Raw genomic sequence first — 23,449 nt, 5'->3', positions numbered from 1 at the left:
TTCACTGGAAGTCCCCAGGGTGACTACAGTGACATTATAATGAAAAGAAGAGAACACAGATGGCTCGTTTCTTTTTTTGAGTCATGCTCATAGATTAAAGTCTTCAGTTTGGGGGATGAATATTTTATTTTGCAATAATTAAATGAATAATAACAAAATGGCAAAACAAATTTCCAGTTTTGCTGAATTTCCAGAAACAACCAACAGCTGCATGATAACTGCCCACTTTCATTAGTGTTAGGAGTACTAGGATAGTTTGCCTTGTGTTTTGCTACATTTAAAAAAAAAAAGGAACAGTTTTGAGGGAAAAAAAGAAAGAAACAAAATAAAGGGTAAACAACCTTATTCAAAGATTTATCACTGAGTAAAAATGATGAATTAATATGCTATTGGTTTAACAGTAAATACCCTGACTGAACAGAAAGATGAAAATGACTCACTTCTATGGGACAACTGAGGACTGATGAGGACGGAAACGTGAGTCAGCACTGAAAGGCCAGACTTTGCAACAACGGGAACAGAAAAGTGGACGTCCACATGCAGCAGAAACCACAACACTCTGAGCCACGCCTCTCTTCACTTAAAAACCAACACAAAGCACACCATAGACACAGACATAAAACCCAAAACTTGAGAAGTTCTGTGGGAAACACTGTGACTGTGGGTGAGCCCAACACTTCTTCCATACAACATCATGAACGCAAACTAGAAAAGGGCACAGTGGACTCCACCAAAATTAAACACTTCAGCTCTTGAAAGGTATTATTAAAATAAAGGAAAAGAAACCAGAATCTTGGAGGAAATACTTCTAAAATATACATCAGACAAAAAGAATTTATCTCAATACATAAGAACTTCACAAATTCCAATAAAAAGAAATCAAATTAATTTTTAAAATTAATTAAAATAGAAAGAACCCTTAGTATAGAAGACATATGCTTCTCAAAGAAGCTCCAGAATGATGCCAAACATTATTTAGTCATCAGATAAAATCTACACCTAAGAAAACAAGTTACTGCTAAACACCTATTAGAATGGCCAAAATTACAGACTGCCGCACGCTTCCTGGGAGTTAACAAGAAACAGAACTTACACACTGCTGTTGGGAATGTAAAACAATGTCACCAGTTTAGAAAAAGAGGAAGTTCTTTGAAAGTTAAACATTCACCAACATTATTAGGATTTAGCCATTCCATCACTAGGTATTTAACCCAGAGAGAAAAAAAGTGCCTGTCCACACACAGCTACAGTCATAAACTGCCATCAGGGCTCTCCAAGTAACTGGCAAAAACCAGCAAAAATGCTTCCTTGTAAGGGAACACTTTGTGAAGTTATGAAATAGCCACATAATACAATAAGACTGCACACTAAAAGTAATAAACTACTGCTGTAAATAATTCATATAATAGCAAATGATTATTCTATATCAGACTAAAAGAGTGAATATTGTGATTCCTCCTACAGAAAACTTCAGAAAACAGAAAGCAATAGAATATATAGAAATAGAGTGAGTTTTTTTTAAAATTAAATTAGAACCTGAGAAAACTGAGAGATTACAACAAGGATGAGAACAGTTGAGAACTGATTGCTTCCTTACACTGATTGTGTTGAGGGCTGCCCGGGTGCAGCCCTATAAAACGCCTATCAGTCTATACAACAAAAGTACTACCTGAGTTTTTTCTATCTCAATTAGACTGTAACAAAATGTTTAAATTAAGTATGAATATTAATATGATTGAGTACATATATTTATATATGTACATATATGATTACATATATATATGTAAACTTTTCATATGGATTTGGCCAATATTTTACAGCACTTGAAATAATAATTAAAATATATTTCAATGACAGAAGAAATGTAAGATAACTTTCAATGACTATCAGGTCAAATTGGAAAATATAGATATTTACTTTGTGGAATAAATTCAAACAAAATGTCAAGAAAATACATAGAAAATTAAAAGTAATTTTAACTTTTTAAGATGAATAATTCACATTATTTAATGATCAAGAAAAACCACTGCTAATTTAATTTCCAGTGACATATTAGCAAAGATCCAAAATAATGAACATTCACAGCACTGAAATACACATCTCTTATCAGCTGGAGGGAGCACAAATAGATGTAAGAGAACCAGTGTGTATCCAGAGGGAGACCATTTGGATTCCAGCAAAATGATAATTAAAGCTGTGTATACCAGGAGAACAGTGTTACCTCCAGAATTCTATCTGAAGAGAGTCAGAAATGTGCAAAGCAAAAGAATAAGGATAAGTAAAACTACTTTACTAGTAAAGCTGGTAAACAGAAAAATTATTCTTCTACGTTCACCGGTAAGCAAATGTCTAGGGCAATGACAAATGTAGGTTTACTGGTAATTGTCTAATATTATATTCCTAACATTCTGTTAAGTGAGAAAAAAATTAATTCCATTATTAAATAAATTCTCTTGTCTTCGTATGTCTCCATCTGTTTCTGTCTCTGTCTCTGTTTCTGCTTCTGCCTCTATTCTTTCTCTCTCTCTCTCTCTCTCTCACACACACACACACACACACACACACACACACACACAGCACAACAGCAGTAATTTCAAAAGCAGGCACTTTTCTGAAAGACAGCTGAAGGCACACATCTGTGACAGAAGACATAAAATGAGCCAAAACTTAACAAGGCAAAGCAAACTTGTGTCCTGGAGAACATAACTACTTCAGTGCCAGTGCTGGATGGGATCTTAGTGGGTGAGATGTGGGAGGTTAGATGAAAACATTAAATAAAGGAGCTTCAAACATTTTGCTAAAACACAGCAGGCTCTATGAACTAAGCATAGATAACAGCTATAATTCATGCTTTTCACAAGTTTCACAGATCTCCAACAATATGTTCCAGGAAAGATTGCTGGGAGGTGAAAGTCTCTAAGATAATTCTTCCCTACAGGCAGTGAAGCAGAGCTGTAGACTCTTCTCTCCAGCATCGCAGTCACAGCACCCTATGGCCTCTGCACAAAGTGCTCTCTCAAAGGTGAGGCTTGTTTCGCTCCTGAGGGATTTTTTGTTCTCACCAAATCCGCAGGCCTTTTGCTCCCCTTATTCTCCTTCACTCTTCAGTACAGGGTGTTGCTTGTTACTTCAGCCTTGAACCACAGTTCTTCAGCTCCGAAGACACTTCACCAGTGAAGTAATAGACAGTTTCACAACTGTTGTGCTCCAGACGCCAGCAGTGCTCTTTCAGTGACATGATTCCTCCTTTATTCTGGTCTTATCTCCCCAGGGTAGCATGAACTCTCCTTAAGCAGGCAGTGAGTAGGTCTCTGTCCTAGTTACTTTTCTCTCATTGCTGTGACAAAATACCTGTTGCCCAAAATTAAAGAAAGAAATATTTATTTAGTTAACAGTTGGTGGTGGTTTCAGTTAGTAATCAGTTGACTCCAAGGCAGGGGGGCACATGGCACAGGGCAACACTTCAAGGCAGCAGAAGACAGGGAAAGCAGCAAGAGCAAATGTGGGGGAGAGCAAGCCTCTTCTCCTCACTTCTACTGTAAGCAGGCTACTCGCCCTAGGGCTAGTGTAGCACTCACAGCATCTCTGTACCCTCCTCTTGCACAGGCTCTGGATACTTACAAAGAGAGAACCCCGGCCCCCTGCTGATTTGGTTCATTAAATTTCTAAACTCCTCAAGTTGACACAATCTATCAATCATTACAGTCTCATTTTATCTTCATCCCAAAGAATGTGCAGCTAAAATTTTGACAGTCAAAAAGTTGTGAGTCAGTCATAAAAAGTGGTATAACAAGAGACTGACAAAATGGCAGTATTCAGTGCTAAAAAGATCAGCAATGGGTGGCCCTAGGAATATTTCAGAAAGAACAGGAAGGTCTAATAAATTTCTTACTTCTTTGAAGAATGGAATGGACTGAAACCATTAGGGGATATAATTAGGAATTAGGAGGCATAATTCATTTCAACTCATCCAAGCTCTGTTCCTGTATACCTCTGTCCTTTGGGCTTAGCCTGTCTTGTTCTGGTGACTGGTCACCTCCTATGCATATATAGCATCCAGGATTGGTATTCTGTACCAACAATGGAGTCTTGCAGTATGGTTGATGCCTCACTGTCTGTAGAAACTTCCTGCTTTCTCTTGTTCTGTCATAGTCATTCACTAGTGTTTAAGTCTAGTTATCTTCAGTGGACTTGCCCATATGGACAGTCACCTGTGGATTGTGAGCCTTGCCTGACCTCAGACACCCACCTTTAACACTTGAGCCATAATTCCTTAAATTCCATGCAGCTTTGTCTGCATCTTAGCCCAATCTTAAAACGTATCAGATAGGGCTGGTCTAGGTAATTTTCTTCCATATTCTGTGGCCCCATCTCCCATGAATCAGCTCAGTAAGGCTAAATAATTTCTTTGGATTGAGACATTATGAGCATTGTTACCAACAGGAAGCGGAGTGGACAAAGGGAAAAAGGAGTGTTAACAATTCATAGTCGCCATGCAAACGTACAGAGGCAGCGTGGGCTGCTTATGCTGCAGAGTCTCAAAGGGAGGCATTGATGTAGCATAAAAGCTGTGTTCCTCATTATGTTTAATTAGGTGAGGAACAGGTAAAGAGGCAGGAAAAATATGTTTAAGTTAAATATCAATAATTATATATGCTGAAGCAGTCTCCATTTTAATGCCAAGTTTAGTGAATCCATCAAATTATTAAATTATGAAAAGTTACACATTTTGAATAAACCTTTTCCACAATAGTGAATAAAATGTTCTATTTTGTATAAACAATAGGCAGAATAAAACTTTTTCTCTTTTCAGAAGACTTTCACTTAAATGTTTTTCTTTTCACTTATTTTATATTTAAATAGAGCAAAATTAACCCATTGGACTGTGAACACAAACATGAACAGTTTGGAAGGCTGACCAAAATCAAGGCTGAAGTTCTCAAAATAAAGCATACTTTTAACTATTACTTGGGTCTTTTGAAAAGGGGAAAATTTGAAAATCCTGCCAAGGTAAGAGGTGAAGAGACAGCTCATATGGGGGACACCAGCAGAGGGGTTTAAAACAGGTCTGAGAATGACTTTTAAACCCATCAAGTCCAAAAATGGTACACAGTGTCAGCAAATCCCTAGACCCACTTCAGTAGTTTATGACAAACTAGTGATGGGTAGAGAAGTTTCCAGAAATTCCACAGCTACAAGAAATGGAAAATAGGAACAAAAAATTTAAAACACAGTATATATGTCCACTGATCCTGTATTATCTTCAAGGAGAAGTCCGTAATTTTCACTAGATGGCTGAAATTGTGAAAAAACCTTTGTCTTTATTGATGCTAATGCAATAAAAGAGTAGAACGAGCAACTGGTGAGTGACACATAAAAAATTATCAAGTAGCCTAGACCGGTGATACTTACGCAAGGTAGTAAGTCCTTTAACGTGACTGATTGGAACCTCACTGACAAACCCAAATGGACAAAAAACAAATATATGCGGTTTAAAGTAGAGGACCAAGAAGTTAATGGTGCTAAGAACCAACAATATGAAGTAATTTTACTCTGAGTTTTTTAAAAAACTGTAAGTAAACAGTAGTTTCCCTTAACCACAGAGGATATATCCAAAGAGCCCCAGCCCAAGACCCTCAGAAAATAACTGAAGCCATGAATAGCACCAAGTTACATATATGTGTGTGTACGCATGTGCATATGTGTGTGTGTATTATTGCTTTTTCCATTTTAAATAAGAACTTATCATGGACTGTTCTGGTATTTTTTTCACTTTCAGGTGTGACAGTAAAACTGTCATGACTTTATTTTCCTCTACGTAAATTCAAAGATAGAGAATTTGTTCTTACCTCAGATTTTAATAACTTTCACATTCAGTTTTTTTATTTCCTCATTGAGGCAATAACTCTCACCTTTTCTCTTAGAGGCAGCACCTTATGGTTGGTCTTCGGCATTCCCAGCTTTTGTTCTTTTGTACCATTATTAAATAAAATAAAAGTTATTGATACACAGGCCCTGCAAGATCTTAAATCAATCTAATTACTGAGGTGTCAGCTAAGGGCTAACATGCAGGTGGCACTACAGTGTGGATATGCTGAGCAAAGGGATGGTTTGTATTTGGGACAGGACAGGGCAAGGTAAGATAGTGCAAGATTTCATCATGCTACTCAGAAAGATGTACAATATAAAACTTACAGATTGTTTATTTCTGGAGTTTCCCACTTAGTAATTTCAGGTTGGGTGGACTATAGGTAACTGAAACTGAATAAAGTGAAAAGCAGATATAGAAGCCTACTGCGATAGAACTAATACATTCATAGTCTGTGAAATTCATTTTTGCTTTATAGTTTTGTAGATATCTTCTGGGACATCATGAACGAGTTTGCCTTTACTGTAGTTAAGACAAACCAGATAGTGCACTGAGAAGTCAAAAAATCATTGAGCAAATACTGTATATCACTACTATTATGACCCAAAGGAGACACGGAACAAATGAGAAGCCTGGCAATTCTTACACTAAATAAATTTATAGTCCACTAGGGCCAAAAATAAAGTAACTTTCATTTTATCCTGGGGAGTTTACTACATGCTGGGCACTGTTATATGTGATTCACATAAGTTCTTATTCATTCACACAACAGAGCTACAAAGAAGATTCAGAGGAGTGTTGAGTTCAGTATACAATCCAGCTAGAAAATACAATCAAGATTACACAAAACAAGCATTCTGAATTTAGTACCAAATCCATAAATGTGAAATTTTATTCTGTCAAGACAGCTAATGGTGCAAGGCGTTGCACAGGTAAGCATGAAAAACTGAGAAAGAAGGTGAAAAAACAAAGGCAGAAGAGAGAGAGCAGAGCCAGGAGAGGACCCCAACACACAAAAAATGAAGCCCTGGAGCTGGCCACTCTGGCCAAACTCCTTCTGATGAGAATGCTAGAATGCGGATGAGTTTATTTTGTAGTAATCAGGCTCTTGCTTTTCCAGCCTTGTGGTGAAGCCATGTGAAATGTTTAAATTGTAGCTGCTGCCTTAGACCATAAGAACAAGAGCTACTCCCCAAGTATCTTCTGCTCCCATGTGTAGTAAATGTGGGTTGGATCTTACCACAGGTTGACTCTACTGAAAGCACCTGGGAAAAATCAGTGAATGAAACAAATCAACAGATCTACCCAGGGGAGCACGTATTTCAGATCGCATAGCAAATTACAGAGAGAGAAAGGATTTTCTGAGAAAGAAAATAGAGAATAGGTAATGGGGACTGGTAGTCTGAGGCATGAGGCAAGGAGAAACATATTAAATAGGGAGGCCAGGCTAGGCTTCCTTGAGAGGTGAGATGTTAGTGTCACTGAAATATAGAAGAACGGGAGTGAAGAAGTCACCTGCCTGCTATCAGCAGGAGTGAAGCAGGTGTCTCTATCATGCTTTGGGATCAACAGTGCCTTTAAATTATAAGACAGTCCCCTCTGCAGGTGAAAGAATCAGGCTGGATGTGCTGTGACCTGGGAAATCACAGTTTGCTCATCACTCTGTACAGCGTTTTGCTTTTCTTACTTGTCTCAGAATGGATTGAGGACTCAAGTATTGCAGACCGTTGCAGGCCAGGGAGTGAAAGCGCTCCTCTGTACTGACGTTGCTCGGTTTGGGGTTGGGTGAGGACTCATCATAAGGACCCAGGTGACCAGCAGGGAAGGAAATGGGGCACTGCAGGAGCCTGTGGGCTGTGGGACAAGCACACTCCTGAGGTCTGGCAACATTCCCGCTGTTTATGCTGCAGTCAGGACACGTCCTCTTTCACCATTTTTAATCCTGGGACGTGCTTGATATCTCACTGGTGAGCCCACTTCACCCAGAAATCAATTTCTAGGGCCTAAGCAGTAAAACACTGAATCCCTGGACTCCTGGGTTCTCTGTAAGCAGACTCCATGAGTGAGCCTTTCATTAGAAACAACACTTTCCCTAAAAACCAGTTTGCTTAAACCTCACATTGCCCTAAGGGGGAAAAAAAAATCTCAAAATTAAACTAAACTAACAAATTTAGGACTTCATACAGACATTTTTAGAGGAGGTAGTCAAAGGTGTTTAGTTTCCCAACTTGCATACCCTAGGGGGAAAAATAAACATGCTTATACTTAAAGATGTCAAAGCACACTCATTATTTATAAGATAATATAAATTTTATGCATAATATAAAATTTTATGCATGGCAGAAGTCTTTAGCTAAAATTTAAAAAAACCTGAAATGTGCCTAAAATATCAATATATAGTAAATTAACCAAAGGCATGCAGAATAATTAAAAATATATTTTAAATAAGCTTTTAATCAGAAAGGTGAAATGTAGTCAATAAATCACTTTAACAGCAGAGTAATTAGATAGGTATCATGTTTACTTTCAATACCAATGATTTCTCTTATCTTCCATGTACCTGCTTATGAATTCATGCAGTTTTCTGGTAATCAAGCAAGCCCGGCACCTGGAAAAATGTACAGAAAACTTAAACATGTAACACATGTCTAAGATATTCCAAGTCCTGTGCAGAAACTCTGTTTGTTATTTAATCTTTACCACAAACCTCTAAAAAAGGGACAGGCTCTTCTTGCCATTTTAGAGATCAACAAATCATAGGATTAAGGAAGATAATGTAAATGCTATGATTCGCTCCTGGATCTGCAGCAGCAGTAGCCTTTTGAGGTTTTAAGGTTCCTAGCAAAGATGCTCTGTGAAATCTTAGCAGGGACTCAAATCCCAAAAAGAACAAGATACCCATTTTATCTTAGCGATGGGGGACTTTCCTGATCCCTGCCTTTTCCAACCAGTAAATATACAAAGGCTTTATCATCAATCCAGTCGGGCAAGAGAGAATGCTTCCCGAAATATTTCCCTCCTAAAAAATGATTTTCAAATTATCTGGCATTTGAATTTCAAAGCTGATGCTGCTAGGAATGTGTGGGTTTGGAAGAGCAAACTTGTTTGGAATAGCAAGTTATATTTTTGCCACGCACTGCATTGAAGTTGGGGTGTTTAAGCCAAAACAGAGCTAAAGCCCCTTTTGCTGACATAACTGCTACGCTTATAGAAGACAGGGTGTCAGACTCATACGCTGGTCATAATGAAGGAAAAAAATCCCTCCCCCAACATTAAAAGGTATCTAGGAAACTCACATTTACACCCATGATTTAAAATTAATTAAGACATTTACATAATTTCACATTCTTTCTAATTTGTCAGTGTTACTTTAACATTAAAACCCATGAGGGTTTTTTTTTAAATTTTAAAAAGCAAAACACAAAGAAGGATAGAAAACAAACATAATTTCAAAAAATATTCAAAATATTGTAGAATTTCAAAATATTGTAGGTGTTATTATTATTTAACATATTGCATGTTGTGATCTTAGACGCAGCTGTTCAGGTTACAAGATTTAGGCAAGAGAAAATGATCAAACAATCAAACAATAAAAGCACAAACTGTTCTTTTGAATACACTAACAGAGATTAGTAGTATAGTTTTTCTCTTGCATATGTATATACACATGTGTATGTATGCATACCTACATACATATATTCTTTTGCCTTTCTCCTTCTCTCCTTTCCCCTATCCCAGCTGTTCTTTCCTTTTGAGCACTCTCTTTCCCTTTCACTAGCCCAATATCTATTGCATATTTTGGATCTTATTACTCTTTCAGTTTTTTTTATAATAGGGAAACAGTATGATGTTTACAAATGTGAGTTTGATTTATTTCACTTACGAGTATCATTTCAAATTACCTCCATTTACCTATAAAAGCTGCAAGACTCTTCTTCTTTACAGCTGAGAACTACTCCATTGCATAAAAATACCACATCTGTTTTTCATCATTCTGTGGTTTATAAGCCCATGAGTTTTGTACAATCCTCTTAAAGATATTTTAAGTCATTTTCATTATGATTGCATTCTTTTTTTTTCTTCGTACATGAACAGATTTTAAAACTAACTTACACCAGTGCCTTAAAAATAATATGTCACTGGAATCTTAGGATCAGAGAGTGCAAATGAATAAGCTGACACCAGAGCCTGGATGCTGGCCATGAACCAGACTCTGTGCTGTGAAGATTTACAGTGGGAATGAGTGTGAGGTTACTATTGCTATCAGCAATGCTAAGCGGATCACACACACCCAGATGTGATGATCCACAGGTTAGCACAACCAAGAAGTCACTTGGGAATTCTGTCACATCTTCCATAACCACTAAATCATTTGACACACACGGGCTTCAAAGGTTCTGAAACCATATTTTATCGTTTTTTTTTTTTTTTTTTTTTTTTAATTAGGCACATTTCTGTTCTCTTCCTACTTTGGTACTTTCCCCATGAAAATCACCAACAATCTTTAACAGAAGCAAAATAAATTTAAAAGATGGTCATTTATTTCCTTTGTGGAAGCGAAAGTATTTATGTCATAAATTCTTTTTATGTATAGATCTTGTAACCTGAACAAGTAACTCTAAGATAAAGATAATAAGCAATATATTAACTAGTGTTGATTTCTGTTTTTCTTAATTCTATATTATGTCTATCCTTTTTTGTTTCATTTTAAAAAACCCCTGACTGAAGTTTCTTATTTTGAGTAAAATAAGATAACTGTTGGAGATTAATATAAAATGTTTACTAAAAAGCGAATAATATTGAAAGGAGTAAAAGAATGTGTATTTCTGAAATACGAATCCTTTATTATTTGCATCTGAAGTCTTTGTCCAAGTAAAAACAGTAACGGTCATACTAATTAGCAGTGTTCCAAATCAATTCATGACTCCAGACTTATGAATACCACCAGAAGCCTCTTACATCTCTTCCAGTAAGTATTTGTATTGCTGTTGGCTAATTTTATTTTCAATAGATGATGACACTCACCTATAGTAAAGACTCTAAGAAAATGGAGCCCTCTGGCATTAGCCTGGCATGACCCTTCTCCACCGTAGAAAGTGGTAAATGGCCTCTCCTCACCTTTCCATCTTCCCTCTCAGTGGAGTGCAAGCTAGACAGTTACTCCATTGTCAGTTGGTCAACAGATAATCTACAGTTCCTACCTTTGATAGAGCACTCGTCAGCCTTTTGTCTGTGGCTTCAGCATTAGCTGCTCGAGACCATAAGAAGGTAAGATCATCAGTGCAGTCCTCCTACAACACCACACAGAGGCTTGGACAGGCTTAGTGTCCAGGAAATTACTGGGAAGTAGATTCTGAATGAAAATGAGCACTTCTTTATGTCAGGGAGTCGTAGAGATCAGAGGTCAGAGAAAGACCTCGATCACTTCTTGGATATAGGAAATATCCAAGAAGGATATAGGAAAAATCCAATAAAGGAAAAGTCCAACATTTTTTGACCATCTAACATAGGAAAAACCCAATGTTTCTGGACCAGTTACAATTTATCAGGCAAGGATAAGTAAGTATGTTCTTCTGTGTTTTGTTCTTACGTTCACTCAAGAGTGAAGCAGCCCTAACATTTTCATAATTAAAGTTTAGTGAGCAAGAGCAATATCCTGGTCTTCAAAGATGAAATTAACTGAAAAAAATGTAAGTTACTGCTCAGCAATTACACGGCAAATATTTTCTGCTCTCCTTGTTAGAATAGTGTCCTTCCTCACCTGTGCTAGATATTCTGTCAATTTGATGCAGGCCAAAAATTAGACTGTCCAGAGTGTCTTTCAGTGTTAGGTTTTAGGTTAGAGTTGACTTCAAAAAAATATATATAGGTTTTGGGAGGTATCCACAGTTCAGGAGAATGCTTGCCTCATTTATCTGGGTACTAAGGTACATCCTCAGTGAGAGAGGGAGAGAGAGGGAAAGAGGGAGAAAAGAAAAGAGAGAGAGAGAGACAGACAGACTGACAGAGACAGAGAGGTGGCCGAGGAGACAGAGAGAGGGAAAGATGAAGGAAGAGGAGGAGTGAAGGAGAAGGAAGACAAGGAAAAGGGAGGGAGAAAGTGAGGAAAGGAAGGAAGGAGAGGAGACAGTTTCTGTATTACTGAGTTTGGGGGCAAAGAAATTCAGCGCACTTACGTCTTGAAGGATCTACTGCTGGGACGTGGAGGTGGAAACATGGAGACGGCCAGCAGCTCTGTGATTTGTGCTCACCTTGCTTTCTCATTGCTGACCGTGCTGAACAAGAGCAGCCTCAGGCTTCCCTGCCTCCAGGTAAGCTGTGCTGGCCTTACATGGAATCAACACCTTGCACAAGACCTCTCTGGAGCACTTCCCTCCCCAGCCCTGTTTCCTTAGTCCATGAGCTGGGAGCCTCAGGTGTTTGCCTGTGTTCTCACTTGCTGATCCCATGGCAGTGTTTGTGGAATATCTCTTGGCTCTTGTGATCCCCTGCTTCCAAATCCTTGTTGATCAGGTTCCTCCTACACTCATTTAAAAATCAACTTCCTTTAATGTAATGTACCCCTTATTATCATAATTTTAAAGTAGCTTATTTTTCTACCTTGTCCTTGACTGCCCCCTTTGATGTGTGGCTGGACTAATGAAAAGCACTAATTTGTCCTTTGCCTCATGAAAAAGTAGAGTATGAATCGTAAGCAGATCATGAAAACGTCCTTGCACAACTTGGCTTGGTCTCACACTTCCGTCACTGCCATGGAATATGCTCAGTAGCTGCAAGTCCCAGGAGAATGAGCAGGCACTTGCAGCTTGACCCATCCATTTCACAAAGCAAAGCCCAGTAATTTTTACTGAGCCTATTGCCAAGAGTCCTGCAAATCTGCAGACCTGTGAGTGAGGAAATTAAGTGACTGCCACTGTAAACTACTATGTTCTGGAATATTCTGTTACATGAAATGACTTTACATTCATGGAGGCTTATTGACTTTTAGAAAGATATGTCGTCAAATCCAAGTCTAGGATGTTTATTACTCTGTTAAAGCAGGCAGTAATTTAGTAAGTCTAATCAATGGGGTATACAAGAAACATCAATTATTAAAACCTATCATATAATCACACTAAAAGGCTGAAGAATTATAATCATCATAGACTGTTTCACATCGTTATCATTAACTTGGCAGCTACTTTGAGAATGCAGAGCAACTGGACAGAAAATCAACTCCAGATAGGTAGTAGTGTGGTACCTGTGTTTTTAACTTTGATCATTAATTCAGTGAGTCAGCTGTGGAATACACCTTAATTCAGTAGAGAAGGACTTTGTTAAAAATGTGCCTTAATAAGAGTATGAAGCTTTGATGGTGACACAATGTACAGATCTCAATAGAGACAGGCACTTTGTCCTAGCATGCCTTAAGAATATTTCAAAAAATTTTTCATGAAAATCTTTAAAATGATCTGCTTTCTCGTATTAAACTTTGATTTATGATGCTCATAAAATGATAATGATTAGGAATGCATTCAATTTTTTTGGCCAGAATTCCATTTATCAAGTCCCACTGTGTAGTGCATGCCACTAATTAGCCTAGTTTCTGGAGTAAAATGAGGAGTTAAACATAGAATCAGCCCTAGTAGATTGGTGCTAACACTATGGCAACCTGCAGGCTTCCACAAAGGCAGCGCTTGGAAACCAGCTAAGGAAGCACACTCATAACCCATATGTAACAGTGTTATCTGAGGAATCCATTGGAACATTTATTTTCAAAGAAAAATGAAATTATCAGAAAAGGAGAAATGGACTCCACAGTGAAGGAAAGAGTTTCTCATCTATAGTGTCAGTGTGTTTCTGCCTATACTGTTTACTTCTACTCCTACACAATAAAGGAACCCAGAGAAAGGTGGGAAATCCTCCCCCTCACAGCACAGCCAGCTCTTCAGCTCTGTCATCCCTTCTTTATATCCATATTTGTAAATTCCTTGCTTACTGTTCATTTCTTGATTTTTGATATTTAAAATTCTCTACAGTTTTGTTTGGAAAATCAAGACATCCCCCCCCCCGCTAATATTAGCAGGTCCCAACATTTGTTTTTTTTTTTTTTTTTAGACAGCATCTCACTTTGTAGTGCAGACTGGCCTTGAGCTCACTATATAGCCCAGGCTGTATTCAAACTTGAAGCAACCTTCCTGCCTCAGTCTCTTGAGTGTGGGGATTATAGCTATGCACCACCGTACCCTGCTAGGTTCCAATATATTTAGTCATAAATTTTATTTGTCATTATTATCAGGACAGAATTATGGCTATGGAAGGGGATTTACAGTGGACCTAAGATGTGTGCTATGATTATATGTGCTGTCCTTTCATATTTCCTTCTTGTGTGGATGCCCACTTTGGGAAATTTCTTGTTCTGCATTAATCACACCAGCTTTTAGAAGTAGCACATCTGCTGGTAGCTTTCTAAGAAAAGAAAAAAAACAGAATTTTTTGGGCAAGGGCTACAATATCAGAATTGTAGTTATCTTCATGCTCCATTAATATCTGGATGGCCAGAACTGCAGATCCTAAATAAATTCCCCCCACAATATCTCTGTATGTGTTGAATATGGTCTCTGTAGTAAATCAACACAAACATCACGCAACTCAACTCTCATCTTCTAACTCTGCAGGGCAGAATTATAAAATAAATAGGTCAGCATCCCTGCATCTCATTCGGGCCCCCATGGACAATCCATTTCCCTGGGTTTTCTGTGTCTAGAGGTCCCTGCATTTCCTGGCTCATTACTTCTTTTACAGTGGTATCACTCAAACATTTGCATCTCTGCTTAGCACAAACTCTTGTCTGTGTAAAACTCTTCTGCCTCTAGTAAGGACCCTGTGATTATATAAAGGCCACCAGGAACCAAAGAAAATCTGCCATCCCTGAGGATGTCTGTGTAGTCACAACTTCAAAGTCTCCTTTTCATTATGAGAGCTAATGTAGTCCCAGGTCTGGAATAGGACGCCGTCACTTAGGGGCTAGCACAAATCTTTGTGCAATAAATTGCATAAAGTGATTGATGTTCAGGTAGACATAGTATATTCTGCCTGTCCTCAAATTTATGTACAACTTTCAGTTTCTTTTAGCTTCTTATATAACAAAGTAGGATGTGAGTGTCATCCAGATCCTTGTCCTTGACACACACCTGCTTTCTCTTTTCTTTGGGAAGCAATTAGAATCATTCTTTATCTGGTGTTCAGAAATGATATGAGTTCATATAAACATAAATAATACTCAGATGCTTAGTGAGCTCTATCTGGCTTGCAGTTCGTTATGGATTAAAAACTGGTGGTCAACTTAACATGAGCTAAATTAAATCAGCATGGTGGTGAGTGTAGATGGTCACCTGAGGAAAGCTGCCAGCATAAGCAGAGATGTGGAAAAGCGAGGCACTGTGGGATTCTCTAAGTGTTGCTGTTTGGAACTATTGGTTCTTCTATAGGAGCTCATCATGATTGGCTTCCCCAGTGTGAGTTCAACCCTTGTCACTGGAGGAGCTCGGGACCTTGTTGGTGAGAGTGGCTGAGGTTCACTTTGTGGGAGCTCTGGTCCTTACATGGAGCATTGCTTCCTGGTTCTGGAGGGAAAGACGTGTGCTGCTTAATCTCCAGGACAAACTCATCATGCTGACTTCCTGGCATGTATTCAAATGTGCTTATCGTCAGAAGAGCTCAGGACCTTTGTGTTGCTGAGGATAGCTGTGGTGCTTTTCAGGACAGCCCTGGTCTTTATTAGGAGCATGACTTCTCAGCTCCAGTGCAGAACCCTCAACCAATCACCACAGCTCCTTCATCCCACTGGCATGGACTTTCTAGCTGACCTTTGGACCTTCCCAATGCGGATCCGTAAAACAAACTCGCATGATTCCTTCTCATGGGCTCTAGACCTCCACTTGGACTACTGGGAGGCACTGTCATGACCTCCAGGTTTTCACCTGGACTCATGCAGGATATTGCTGTGAGATGCAGGCCCTTGGCTGAATATTCTGGGTCTTTAATGTTGCAGAGAGATATCTTGCACTTTTTGTGTTTAACTCTGGGTGGCCAACATAAAATAATATGATAAATTGTGTGTCCTAATTCTAATTGTTCTCCTCACAACCCTGACTACAACCCAGCTCATGACATTCATTTCATGGGAAATTTTATTCCTTAAATCTTTGATAATTTGCTTCTGTGGTGTTTTTTGCTTTCTTGTTCTGGAAGTCATACTATTCAGAATCAACTTCTGAATTTATCCTCTAACCATTTCTATGTGTTCTCCATTCTATACCTTTTCTCTTCTGGGCTATTATTTACTTTTCTGGAGATATCTTAAACTTGTACTTTGATCAGTCTAATAAAACTTTTCAAATATTTTAGTGTGATAAAATATATTTAACATAAAATATGTTATTTTGACCACTTTTTAAGGATGTTAAGGCAAGTTCAACTTCTGTAAATTTCTAACTCAGTCTAGTTTCAGACAGTTTAACAGCCCTGAGGGAATGAACAACTTTCACTTGAGATGGTTAACTGGAGAGGTCAAGAAGCACTTTGGGGGTTACCTGGCCCTCTGGTTGTCTTTTATTTTCTGGTGATACCATTCGTTAGGCTTCCCTTTGTTTTTAATGCCTCATTCCCAAGGCTGAGACTTGGAAAGGAGGTGGTAGAAATTACCCTGTGAGATGAATTGAAGCTTTGGGCTCAGGATGGATGGGTTGAACAGAAATAGTTTGAACTGTTTCAGAATTATGTGGGGGTTCTGTTTTCTCAAAGTACCCTATGTCATGAGATATGGTCCTCAAAACCTATTTTCTAATGTATTTATTTCCTATTTCTTAAAATACTTCTCTAAAATTCAAAAGATAAATTTAAACTATGATGTATTACAAGAAAAGAGTAATACACTTAGGAAATGCAGGGAGTTATTTCATTCAAATAAGAAGATACCATGACATGAGTAGAGGTCAGGACATTTCAGAGCTCAGCACCAATCACACCTATTTTTGTCTTCTGCTGTATGATTTTTAAACTGCGACTTGAAGATACCTACAGTTCAATGGGTAGATATTAGAAGAAAGTCACTAAAATCCAGTTTTAATCCTAAAAATCTTTAGAATATATAAGAATGGAAGCAGATATTTCTGGTTACCTTAATCATAGCTGCCAGCAACATGTGTAAATCAAAGTATGTGTAAATCAAAATCAGTAAAAACAAAATAAAACAAACCGAAACACTAACACCTGTATGCCCCTATTCCATCAGTTCTATTTCCTTGAGCCATCTTTCCTTGATTCCTGATTATGAAACTGTTTAAGTTGGTTTGATTTCCAGAGACCGTTTACCACACTCAGTGGCACAGAACTCTCTGGCATCTCCTGCCTGATCCAAGCTGGTTAAACACATAATCAGCTCCTGTGGACATGATCACAGTTGCTCAAGTCTCTGAATTTCTACCCCTTTATCTCTAATTCAAAATGAGTTTTTACTGTAAGTCTTCAGAAAGACCAGCCTGTCATTAATGGAGGGCTGTAAGGATTTTATTACTCTCATGAGCAACAAAAACCTTGATGATGCTGTTACTGCCTCTACAGGCTGAATATAAAGCAAAACGCAGTTACAGCTCTGCCAAGTCCCCTGCCTCCTGACAGCTGGAGAAGTACGTCTTACTTTTCACCTCTGGAAGGACCGATTCAAAGAGTTTGACAGACATGGGGTGAAATAAATGTTGGTGTCTGGCCACAGCCTCAAAACTATCTTTCTACAATAGTGGAATGGTTTTCCTTTTCCACATGGATGACAAACACCTAACATTTGAGAAGGATGCAGGACTCAGCCGAGGAGGTGTTGGAGAAACTATGCAGGCAAATGCAGGCAAAGCAGGGACAGAAGCCAAAGGTCAGAAGGTCTTGCTTCTCATGTGTTCTCATTTTATTTTCTTTTGTTTGTCTTTTTGAGACAGGGTCTCACTCTGCAGTTCAGGCTGGCCTTCAACTCCTTTATATAGCCAATGTTGGCCTCAAACTTGCAGCAATCCTCCTGCTGCCTCAGCTCCCTCGGCCCCCACGAGTGCTAGGATTACAGGTGTGCACCCCTATGCCAGGCTCTTGCTTCTCATTTTAACCTTGTTACTAACCCAGCATTAAACCCTCTGTAAGGAATAATAACCACTCTAAGAGTTCAGAGCCATTAGTCAAGTGAGAGAACAGTATTTCACTAAAGATTTATTTGCACTCATCTATCAAAGCAGTCACATTTTTAATCAAATCTAATCATATGTAGAAATCACCTAGAGTTATAAAAGTGAAGCTCCTAAGACTGACAATGGGATTGGTGTTGAAATCCTGTTTAATACAGCTCCACCCACCCACAGCATCTCTTGGGTGTCATTTTTTTATATTATATTTTGAAAATCCCTCTCCAAGATGGCCCATCCAGATCTGAACTCCTGGGTTTTGGTTTATCTTGCATCTGATCTCTCAGAATCTGGAGAACTGAGTAATCCTGGAATTTGTCTCATGATGATAATGATGCATGTGACAGTGACAGGAATCCTTCATGATGCTCAGAACTCTGAATCAATAATCAATAGTTTATTGGATAATAAGGTTTCTCATGTGATTTGTTATTGTAAGCTTTTATTAGAGGTCAGAATTTCTGCTCCAGGATCATGCAGAGCTAACATGCTGAAACTCCTCCCTGAGCAGAGCAAAGAGGTGCAGAACCAAAAATTAGGTTTACTGGGTGGGGGGCTCGGGGTGGGGGTATGTGAGTCTCAGGAGACTCCTGGAGCAGAAGAGCTCTCAGACCTGTCTTGGACCTGACTTCCCACTTACTCACAGGTTTCCTGCTCAGATCAGGAAGCATTCTTAAAAGCTTGGGTTTCACCTGCCGAGTGTCTACAAAGTATTCTTGGTTTCTCTGTCTCTGGAACTTTCCTAAGCTGAAACCTCAAAGGACACAAACTTTATTGATGGTGACATATGTTTTCTTACTTGTACTTCTCTTTCCAGGAATGCATTTCCCTTCAACAGATGCAAACAACTACAGATGTTTAAACTTGGAACCAAGCCTTCACGCACTCAGTGAAACACTAGTGCTAGAGACACCTATGTTCAGATCCTAGTTTCATCATGTGTTGGTGGATGGACCCGAAGAACACCCTCAGGTTCTCTGGACTTCAGTTTCCTTGCCTGTGAAATGGCCGATCCTGAAGGGCTCAGCTGAGTGCTCAAGGTGACAGGCATGAACACATCTGGCTCCGTGCCTGGCACATAATAGGAACTCAAAAATCACACATTCTATTATTAGGTATCAAAACATTTTTTTTGCTGTTTGAATTTACTAAATATGCTCCAAGAAACATCATTATCTCGCTTAATGTTTTTCTTGAATGTGAGAATTCTAAACACTAACAATATTATTGCAAGCATGCCAACACTGTACTTTAGATTCTACCCCACATTTGCTCTTTCTCTATAGCCTTGGATTAAGGGACTTCACACAAGAAGATCTAGGAGGCCATGTACACTCACTTTTGAAAAAGCAAAAGGATGATGCAGATCCTTCCTGTAAACTTCTGAATGCCTGGGCAAGTCAGAAGGAGCCTCGCAGAAAACCCTAACACAGAACTTGTTACATACCTGTGTCATGGTCTAACTCACCTGAATCCCACTTCTGCTGGGTTCTATCTTCAAAAGACACTAACATTTTGTGGATGGTAGCATTTTTGATTTTTGTAACATATTACACTATATCATTATCTTGATAGCTAAGTTTCCTGATACCCCTGAAATTCTGCGCCTTAGTTGAGGGTCTCACTGTCTCTCCCCAGCTTTAGTACAGCTGCGAGCTCCAGATAATTTCCTAATCCAAGGCTCCATGGAACAGTTTTACCCACCCACTTTTAACTATGGCTTGGTTTTTATTATTTATTGTCACTGCCAGTGGTTAGCGCATTCATGTAGAGATGTGAGCACTGAAGCCATTGTGTGGGAAGCAGTAGTTTTCTAGGTTTAAGATTCCACAAAAGGATATTCCTGAGAACTGCACAAGAGAGGACTTTGTGTTCTGTTAGCACAGAAAACAGTGACAAATCTAAATACCAAGTTGTAGACAAAAAATAGAGAGAATCCTGTTTCTTTTTATGAAAATGAAACTGTGAGAGAAGTCCACAAGTTGCTGTATTGTTTATGAAATCAGCAGAGGTGTGTATCTTTATAACTGCTGGGAGCTCAGCAGGCCAGGATTAGTCCCTGATATGCCCATACAAGGAGGAAGGAGCAACGCAGGGGAGGAGCTGCAGGGCCTGGTGCAAAGTGGACTGTGTGACTGGAGACAGTACACAGGCCCAGGTGGACTACTGGTAGACCTGCACAACCACTCAGTGACAGCTGAGGGCGACCTCAGGTTAGGGTAGTCCTCACTGACTTTTTTTTTTTTAACCATTAATTCTTTCTTAGAACTCAAAGCAAGGAGGCTCTGGTTGAGATGGAATTGAAGGGCCTAGAATAGCCTGTTTGGCCCCATTCTACCCAAGTGATTAAAAAGCACTGACAAGAAACTCTTGTTCTCAGAGTCACAGGGAACAGTCCCTTCAGACTGAGATTCAGGAGACCCCATACAGAAGAAATATTAGCAGGATATTAGCACGAATCATGAGCATCAGATAATAAACTTTGGAGTGAAAAAAATTAAGTTTCAATCCACCTCTGGACCAAGCTGTTACACAGAGTGCTTAAGATTTCTAACCCTGGTTGTTACTGCTTGGGATTGTTGTGATGACAAGAGCTATGAGCCCCCACAGTGGGCACCACACCGAGCCCTTTAGAAAGGATAGTTAATTACATATTCCTACTTCATCAGCACTGGGATTCATCTTGCCTCTGAGATGAGAAATTACAACTAGGGGATCCCAACTCAAAATCATTAGGGTTTCCTGAAGCAGAACTGGAAAAGGGAAATGAGAAAACCCAATCCTACTTTAATTTTTCATATTCAGAAGTTCCTGAAAAAGCCTTGAACAGTTCCTATTGTGCCCCTCTCCCAACTCTATATAAAAGCAGCTGACTGAAGGCAGCATGAATAAAATCATCCAGGCAGTCAATCCAGGCATGTGCCCTACTGCGGGTAAAGTAAAAAAGAAAGGTGAAAACCAAGGCACTGAGCTATTATTTGCAATCTCTTTCTCACACTTCTCCCTTCATTTCCTCCTATAGTAGTCATGCCTTTCTAGATTCCATGGCTATGAACAACCTTGCTTGTAGGCCACGTGACATATGTAAGAACAGAAGTTCAACAACAAGACTGAGCCATTGCACTTATGGGAAGAAGCCCAGGCTTTTGATGGCAAAAATGGGGCAGAAGCGAGAAACAACCTTTACACAGCATTGATGAATGGAAAGAGAAGGAGGGAACCCACAGGGATTCAGTAGCGGACTGTGGACACTCATTCTCAGCACCCCACAGGAAGTACAGAGTTAGAACTGATGAAGAAAGCTGACAGTGGACCCCAAGAAATAAGATTCTTACATACTTGGTGAGCTTTGGAAAGAGTCACACTTTCTGTGTGCATGTAAGCACCAACTGCTTTTGCATATTCCCCATCCGTTCCCCATTCTTTTAGTTAAATGATTGTTTATATTCTATTAGAGAATGTTTTCCTGCTCCATCCTCATTGTTTTCATAGAAATATCTACCACCACTATTTGTTTCAATCAGTGCAAGTAGAGTCAACTAAGAACACATTGGTTAGAAGAGTAGAAGTCTTCTTTGAAATCCACCAAGACACCAGTGTTTGAAGATGGGGTGAGCAGTGGCCGACAGCCGGTGATTCACCCTCTTGAAAGAATGGGTCACTCAAAGACCTGACCAAGATGAGAATAGATCTGTGAGAAAGACAGTCCTAACACTAAGCACCTTTGTCATAAGATCAGGGATCTTCATAGGACTTTTTTTTAAGAATGTGAAAAATGTTTTTGGTTGGATCATTGAACACAACTGTTTGCAGTCTCACTGTTTGAATGTCCACTTTGTATGCTTTGATACCGTGACTTCAGCAACTATCTCTAAGATGATAATGTGTAATCTATTAACTGGTGATTTCTTACTGTTTTTTTTTTTTTTGTAGTTCTGTATTACTTGTACCCTTACACCACTTTGTTTTGTTTTGTTTTTTCTCTTTTTCCATTTAAATAAAATTTTTAAAAATGGGCAGGGGATTTACCTCAGCGGTGTAAGCACCTGCCTGGCAAGTGCAAGTTCATGAGTTTGATCCTCCGTACCAAAACAAAAAACAAGCAAACAAAAAAAAAAAAAAAATTGGGGGCTGGGGATTAGCTCAGTGGCATAAGTGCCAGCTCGGCAAGCAGGAGGTCCTGAGTTTGATCCCTGGTACCAAACAAGAAAAAAAAAAAATAGAATATGAAAAACTTTTTCTGTTTTGTCTTGTTTTGTTTCTGATTTTGTTTTTAAAATGGGAAATTGAACCCAAGGCCTGGAACAGGGTAGGTAAACATTATAGGTAAGAACTACATCATCAGCCTTTATATTTTGGCATTTGACACACTGCCTTGCAAAGCTGTCAAGGTTGGCCTAGTGTTTCTAGTTTTGTTGGAGATGGTTTGAGTTGCACTGCTGTCATTTTTAAAACCTCCATATTTAAAAGGGAATGTGAGTTTGCTGTATAAGTATCTTGGCACTGACCACTGTGGCCTATACCATTTGGGCAAATGCTTTGTGCCTCATGAGAACGCAAGACGTTCAGAAGATTCTGGAAGGAAAGCATCTCCATGTGGTACAGATTGAATTCCTCCTTGTCTATGAAATGGTAGATAAGACTAGGATTATAATTTAAGACAACAAAACAGAGTGTGTTGCTTTTCTTCTTGACTGAATCTGCATTGTACAATTTAACATCCATTTTGGCAACAGAGTGGACTCCAGATGAGACTGGCCACCTCTGACCCCATTCTGTCAATGTCTCTCCTGTAGCTATTAACAGCTGTATCACTGCTCAGTTCTGGTATCAGCCAGCATCAATGGGGACAGCTAACTGTTAGTGGCTCTCACCTTTGCATCGATATCTGATTACAGGAGTTGCAATCCTCTGCTCCACCTCAGGGTGACTTTAGAAGCTCCTAAGAGGTGTTTGGACCTTTGCATAGGCATTACACACTGCAGGAGCAAGACAAGGATAATGTTTTTACCAGATATCCTCCTGGATGAAGAAGGTGCAGTCCAAACAACCCTGCACATTACATGAGATGAAGTTCAGTAGAGGCCAAAGTTCCAGGAATATATTCTGAATTAAAACATGAATTATTTTAAAAATAGAGACTGCCACCAAGAATCAGTTGTAATCTTTCACATTTCTAATTTTCTTTTTAATTTTTCCTTTCTCCCTCTTTGAGCACGCTGGATATGCTGCTGAGGGAGTAAAGATGGGTGTTCTAAGAACATTTGAATGCTCTGGCCAACCAAATAAAGTATAAACATGCAAAATTATCTGAAGTTTTCCTATTAGAAATAGTCCAACCTTTCACAGAAAAACTGGTATCTCCATAAACATG

At 39.0% G+C, this 23,449-nt stretch overlaps 1 protein-coding gene across 1 annotated transcript in view; it reads right to left on the bottom strand.

Annotated features, from left to right (window-relative positions):
* Positions 1-1,907: 1,907 nt before the first annotated feature.
* The window catches only part of LOC100728849 (protein kinase C-binding protein NELL1-like), a 510,642-nt gene continuing 489,100 nt past the window's right edge, over positions 1,908-23,449 (bottom strand). Inside the window, exon 16 of the mRNA XM_063256784.1 lies at positions 1,908-3,351. Within this exon, the coding sequence (XP_063112854.1) occupies positions 3,332-3,351 (20 nt within the window). The 3' untranslated portion in view covers positions 1,908-3,331. The remainder of the gene's footprint in view (positions 3,352-23,449) is intronic.

The sequence above is a fragment of the Cavia porcellus genome, unplaced genomic scaffold (assembly GCF_034190915.1).
Source record: "Cavia porcellus strain 051 isolate PalLab524CR breed Dunkin Hartley unplaced genomic scaffold, mCavPor4.1 scaffold_9, whole genome shotgun sequence".
NCBI classification, from domain to species: Eukaryota; Metazoa; Chordata; class Mammalia; order Rodentia; family Caviidae; genus Cavia; species Cavia porcellus.
Note: the sequence above shows the minus strand (reverse complement) of the source record. Positions and strands in the feature narration are given on the sequence as shown.